At 42.4% G+C, this 6,188-nt stretch overlaps 1 protein-coding gene across 1 annotated transcript in view; it reads left to right on the top strand.

Annotated features, from left to right (window-relative positions):
- LOC115381813 (nuclear receptor subfamily 2 group F member 6-like) overlaps positions 1-2,688 on the top strand; it is an 11,109-nt gene extending 8,421 nt beyond the window's left edge. Inside the window, exons 3-5 of the mRNA XM_030083428.1 lie at positions 16-350; positions 1,903-2,149; positions 2,379-2,688. Coding sequence (XP_029939288.1) covers positions 16-350; positions 1,903-2,149; positions 2,379-2,653 — 857 coding nt within the window. The 3' untranslated portion in view covers positions 2,654-2,688. The remainder of the gene's footprint in view (positions 1-15; positions 351-1,902; positions 2,150-2,378) is intronic.
- The last annotated feature ends 3,500 nt before the right edge of the window (positions 2,689-6,188 follow it).

Raw genomic sequence — 6,188 nt, 5'->3', positions numbered from 1 at the left:
TCTGTCTCTTTGCAGCTGTCCAGCGGGGCCGCATCCCTCCGGCTCACTCAGGTATCAGTCCCAACTCCCTGCCGGGAGGGGTTGGAGGTCCGGGTCCAGGTCACCTTGGGGCGGATTACTTCAATGGTCAGCCTGTGTCAGAGCTCATCTCTCAGCTCCTGCGGGCGGAGCCATATCCCAACAACCGATATGGGGCCCCGTACAGCCAGGCACAGATGCAGGCATCTGCGAGCGGAGCCTCCGTCATGGGCATCGACAGCATCTGCGAACTGGCTGCACGCCTCCTGTTCAGCACCATTGAGTGGGCCAGGAACATCCCATACTTTCCAGAGCTCCCAGTCTCAGAGCAGGTTAGTCCAGTAATGTGTATTTGGTATCTGAACCCATAATCAAAGCACCTTTTTTTATTTAAACATTTCTTCCATTTTATCACCCTGATCAACAAAGTCAAGAGAGTTATACCCAGAGGCTTAGCGTACGTCTCAGTACAGAGGGGGCGGAGCATTCTCGACGGGCCCTTATGATAGTAATTTTACCATTCAAACAATACCTCATGCTACCATCAAACAACACACTAATGCTCACATTTATTGAGCCAAGCAAACCTATATGCCTCAGAAAGGAGAATAAAGTCACAAACCAGTTCACAAACTTGTTCTGAAGAACAAGCACGCGCACACACACACACACAAATGCAACCTGACAGCTGTCAATCTCAGAGCGTCCGCTGTCCATGGTGCTGAAAATTCAAATTAAAAACTCACTGGCTAAATCTGGACCATCTTTGATACAGCTTAAATATAAAATTAACACAGCTGGTCTAAAATTACACAATCTATTCAGATAGATATAGACACAGCTATCTATAGCTTTTGGAATTCACGTATATTAGAAAAAAAAATAGACTCGGCGGTCTTTTGTAGTTGAGAGCAACACAAAGCACATTCAAATAGGCAGATGTTTAAGACCACAGCATTCTGATTAAGATATTTTTGAAGGTTTCACTGACTCACCAGTGGCTCCGATGTTAGGTTTGGGTAGTACCGCTAGCGGCTAGCATAGTGTTTAGCATACTGTTTAACTTCCCTCCAAAGAGTTCAGATCAAGTGCAAAAGAAAAAACTCGTTCATGCCGCACAGCCAATCAGCGCTGGCTTACTGCTCTGATGCATTCATGGACAGTCGTAATGTAAGAATTGGCAAATTGGAGCCCACAATCATATGCGTATACCTTCTCGCACACACTGCATATTTTATTATAATAATTTATTTACGAGTAAATGTGAACACATCACATGAAACGGGGATCTATGACCTTGTGGGCCCTGGGGCGACCGCCCCCTTGCCCCCACTCTGGCTCAGCTACAGGTTATACCTCATAAATACTTACTGTGATCCTCAAAACATCCAACTCCATGAACAAGGTTCCACATCATACTACGACATTACATCGTTCTCTTTCAACAGTTGACATTCAGTTTTCCAGAATAAACACATTTACACTGATTCTTTAACTAAAGGGAACAATCCTCCAAAAAGCAAGTATTTGATGTGACTTAAAATAACAACATTCAGAACTTAAGATACGTTTGGTGTCAAGCTCTGCTCATTTAAACCCTACCTTTCCCCGGCAACTTGGAATAATACATTTTTTCCAGTGAGGTAGAGAATGAATTCAGTGATCTTCTCTGCTTGTGTTGTTCGAGGGATAGATTTTTACCAGAGATGAAAGTACTCATTGTTGAAAAGAAACAAAGACTTTATGTATGTTGGAATGTCCACAACTGTGGCTACTTCAGCTTCAAGGTGCGCATAGCCTGTGCGTGATGAATGAATATTCTTTAAACAATACCTGAAAAGTTCATAAAATTCCAAGTGACTTTTTCATAATTCCCCTCCTCAGGTGGCGCTCCTGAGGCTGAGCTGGAGCGAGCTGTTCATCCTGAACGCAGCTCAGTCGGCTCTCCCTTTGCACATGGCTCCTCTGCTGGCTGCTGCCGGCTTTCACTCTTCCCCAATGTCGGCTGAGCGTGTGGTGTCCTTCATGGACCAGGTCAGGGCCTTCCAAGACCAGGTGGACAAGCTGAACAGGCTGCAGGTGGACTCGGCTGAGTACAGCTGTCTCAAAGCCATTGCACTGTTTTCCCCTGGTGAGTTTGGTGATTCTTCACAAGTTCAACTGAATCATTTTGTGGGTGAAAGTGCTCTTTAAAAACAAGTAAAACATTAACATGTCTGTTTGTAATATGACAGACATTGAATTATTTATTCATTCATTTTCCGAGCTGCTTCCCTTTTCAGGGTCTTGGGGTGAATCTTGGGGTGAATCGGGTGAATAACTGCTCAGATAATGATGCTCCCTGTTTGTCTGTCTTCCAGATGCATGTGGCCTGACAGACCCGGCCCATGTGGAGTCACTGCAGGAGAAGGTGCAGGTTGCTCTGACAGAGTACGACAGGCTGCAATACCCCAACCAACCTCAGCGCTTCGGCCGCTTGCTGCTGCGCCTTCCTGCCCTGCGTGCCGTGCCGGCCAACCTGATCTCCCAGCTGTTCTTCATGCGACTGGTGGGAAAGACGCCAATCGAGACGCTGATCCGAGACATGCAGCTATCCGGCAGCTCCATCAGCTGGCCCTATGCCCCAGGGCAGTAAATGCCCTCTCCTAATGGGCTCCAGAGTGAGACAGACTGAAATCAGATTGAGAGTAGAGTTCATTTAAGTCCAGAGTGGATGTTGTGAATGCAAACTGATTCCTGGAATTTAAGATCCTATTTGATTTAAGACAAATCTTTGCTTCATTACTTGTGTATAGTTTGGTTTCATTCACACCAAAGCTGCTTTCAGGGAAACAGATGATATGACTATCTATATATGTGTGCAGCAATCATCGGTCTGAGCGCTCTTTGTCTCACTCTGGATGAACAGGGCTTTCATTAAAATGCAGACTCTTCCACAAGGCCTTGTGCCTGTACTACCTCCTCCCATTTTACCCCTAATGTGACTCAGTTTGACCCCAGGCTGTGTGTTCATGGGTACTCACTCTCTCTCGCTTGCTCGCGCGCTCTGCTTTGTGTTAAGTCCAAATGAAGCCATAGCAGTGCCACTTTCACAGCAGGGCTTTCTAATGTCACAGCTGGAAACCTACCGCTCGTTTTACGTCGCTAACGTCATCGACCTGGGAAGGTTCTGAGTTATCACACCTTATTAACGGACATATTTGTGAAGCCTGCAGTAAAACTAAAAAAAGAGGCATTTGTGTTGCATTTTACGTTATACTTTGTGATTAATGGAAATATACTTTGTGGTGTATGGAATGAGGAATAGTTCAACATTTTGAGATATATCTCTTTGATTTTGAAAGACTTTAATATGATTTATTTTGCTCTCAGGTGTGACTGTAAAATAAGTTACCAGTGCGAGTAATATTAACTGAGCATACAGCCTGGAAACAAGAAGAGAAACTGGCTGGGCCGTCAACTTATGTTCAAATACACAATAAAGCATCTTTAAATCTCACAAGATAGCATCAGAGATTGTGCAAATCTTTTCCAGGACATTTAGCACACTGCTGTTTGAAGCCTGGAGACTGGTGTCGACCTTCTTGTTAAATTCGCAGAACAAAAGGAAGTTCCCCAAAATATTGAACTATTCCTTTAATTAAAAACATGCAAGAGTTGCCACTCTGAAGTACTGGGGCAAACAGAATGGAGACGCATGCACTCAAACACATCCTGGCGTCTCAGACAGTCACACCCATGCGAAACATTATTACCTCATGTTTTATACATTGAAGACAGTGATTGTAAAGTGGACACGTTTTCACACTTTGAATATAAAGGGATCAAGGTGTCGTGTTGCTGAATCTAAGTAATCAAATGCACCTGAGCATCATTCAGCAAACTAAACCTCGGCCGGGATGTTTTTCAAACATGGAGTTTCAGATTTCGAGGACATTCTGAGTGAGAGATCACAAAACTGCACAGCTGAGTGAATCCAGCTAAGGCGAACAGAGAAAATGTATCTTCCAAAAGCTCCTTGAAGACCCTGATAGACAGAGGTGTTTGTCAGACAATTACACAAGGTACTCTAGAGTTGAGACAAAAAGGTTGAAGTATTTGTGGTACAGAGGTACAAGTTACTCAGTTGTTCATGTGCGTGCCATGAACTCTCTCAATGTGACAAATGTTTGTCTTGCCAATATAACTGACTGAAAGAAATGTACTGTGGGATGTTTTTTTTTCTTCTTCTTTTTTATGTATTGAGCTTTGGTATTATCTGTTATTATATTAGAAAAAAATCACAGGAAAAGAAGTAAGATCCCTAATGCAGTCACATAAAGTCATCATTTTTGTTGTTTTTGCAGATTTATAAACTAGAGTGATTTTGACTGTGTAACTTTACTTTGAAAAGACTTGTTTCTATGACCATGCCAAAACTGAAAAATGTTAAAGACAATGGCTCACTTGTTATTTTTGCATTACAAGAAATAAAAGTGTACATGTTCTTTGTGGCGTGAACTGTGTAGTAAAGAGTGAAAACTATGATCAGCATTTTTATAATATTTGGATAAACTGGTGATAAGGATAAGTCATTTTAGATTTCAATTTTAAAGAACATGTCATAGTCGACGAGTATGGCCTTTGCAGAGTGTAAATAATGCTAAATATTGAAGTGCATGCCCTGAAAACAGCTGTGCCATGTGGAGTGCACATGGTCAGCACTGTGAAGAGAAGACTGAGTGCTGCAGAGTGTTTTCAGAGTTGTGCCGATAGAGGGCAGTAGCATCACACACTGGACTCCCCTGAGGAAGCAAAGCCCTCCTGCTCTCCCTGCTGGACGCTGCCAGGAGCAGCAAACAGGAAACACGGTACTTGGTGGCATTTTTAAAAGAATTAGACAGTTTTATCATTCACTAAATTCAATACTTTTCAGACAACATAATTTATGGAAGCGTTCAGTTACAAAAGTTGTAAAATAGCATCAATGTATATACATTTTTACAAAATAAATGGCTCACATCTGGCTTGCAAAATAACCACAATGTTCTTCATAAAAATACAATACATGAGCAATCAAATTTGTGTCTCAACAACTTCAAAATGTGCAGTAGATCATTACTCTTTTTACATGAACTGGATTAATACAATTTATCACAGATTAAAAAAAAAATGTAAAAATAGATTAAAGGGGCTCTATCATGCATTTTTAGCTAGTCCAAACCCCAGTATAGGCATGAACATGGTACTAGTTTATTTTTGGGCGCGAAGGAAAAGTCATTTTGTGTGAAATAAGACATTTTCTGGTGCCAATTCTGAAATCCGGAAGAGAAAACGCTCTGGTTCACTGAAAAACCCGCATCTCCCCCTGTGACTTTGACTGACAGCGTACTTCAGCCAATCAACGCTTCAAAATAAATATGCTGGCTAGCTTCGTTACACGCAAAGACACGCGACAAAGTGTTTTCCTGTTAGAAACTCACCAAGCACAGACCCTTGCACTTGCTTGATTGTTGAAATACTTGGTATTTTGGCTAGTTAGTGCAGCTTTGACACGATGGTCAAAGTTTATCTCCGTAATCTCCGCTACGTGCAGTGACGATTGGGGGGGGGGGGGTCTGATCTGCTACTCGAGATCAGAAAGACCGTTTGTTTTCACGGGTATGGGAGTTGCTGCCTCTCTGAGCAGGAGAAAAACACAGAAAGCTCAAACACACAGGCACAAAGGAAAAAAATGCTTTGGGGGTGTTTTTGATATGTATATAACTATATAACAAGGTTAAAACACACAAAAAGTGAATTTTGCATGATACAGCCCCTTTAACATAGAGACAGGAATGCATGACAGTTTGTTGAGGAGTGTATTGATTAAGAAAAAAAAATACTACATTTGCTAAATCTACTAAATTACTAACTTGCATAGTCCTAAGCATATTTTGAATGATCACTGATCTGGCAACAGCGCCTCCTGATGTCCTGAGGTGTGCATCTGAGCTAAGCCCTGCAGACCCTGCTTCCGCTGGAATGGGCATGACTTACCGGTGCTTCTGTCTCTAAACCAATAAATACTGTCTAAATTCATGATGTCAGCTCTGCTGCTTATTGATTGGATCTTCCTGATTATCCAATCTCAGTCACACGTGAAGACTGAATTTGGTCTCAGAGAGTCACAGAGGTCTAAGGAGACAAGC

This window comes from Salarias fasciatus, chromosome 23 (genome assembly GCF_902148845.1).
Source record: "Salarias fasciatus chromosome 23, fSalaFa1.1, whole genome shotgun sequence".
NCBI classification, from domain to species: Eukaryota; Metazoa; Chordata; class Actinopteri; order Blenniiformes; family Blenniidae; genus Salarias; species Salarias fasciatus.
This window is presented reverse-complemented; position numbering and strand designations above follow the sequence as displayed.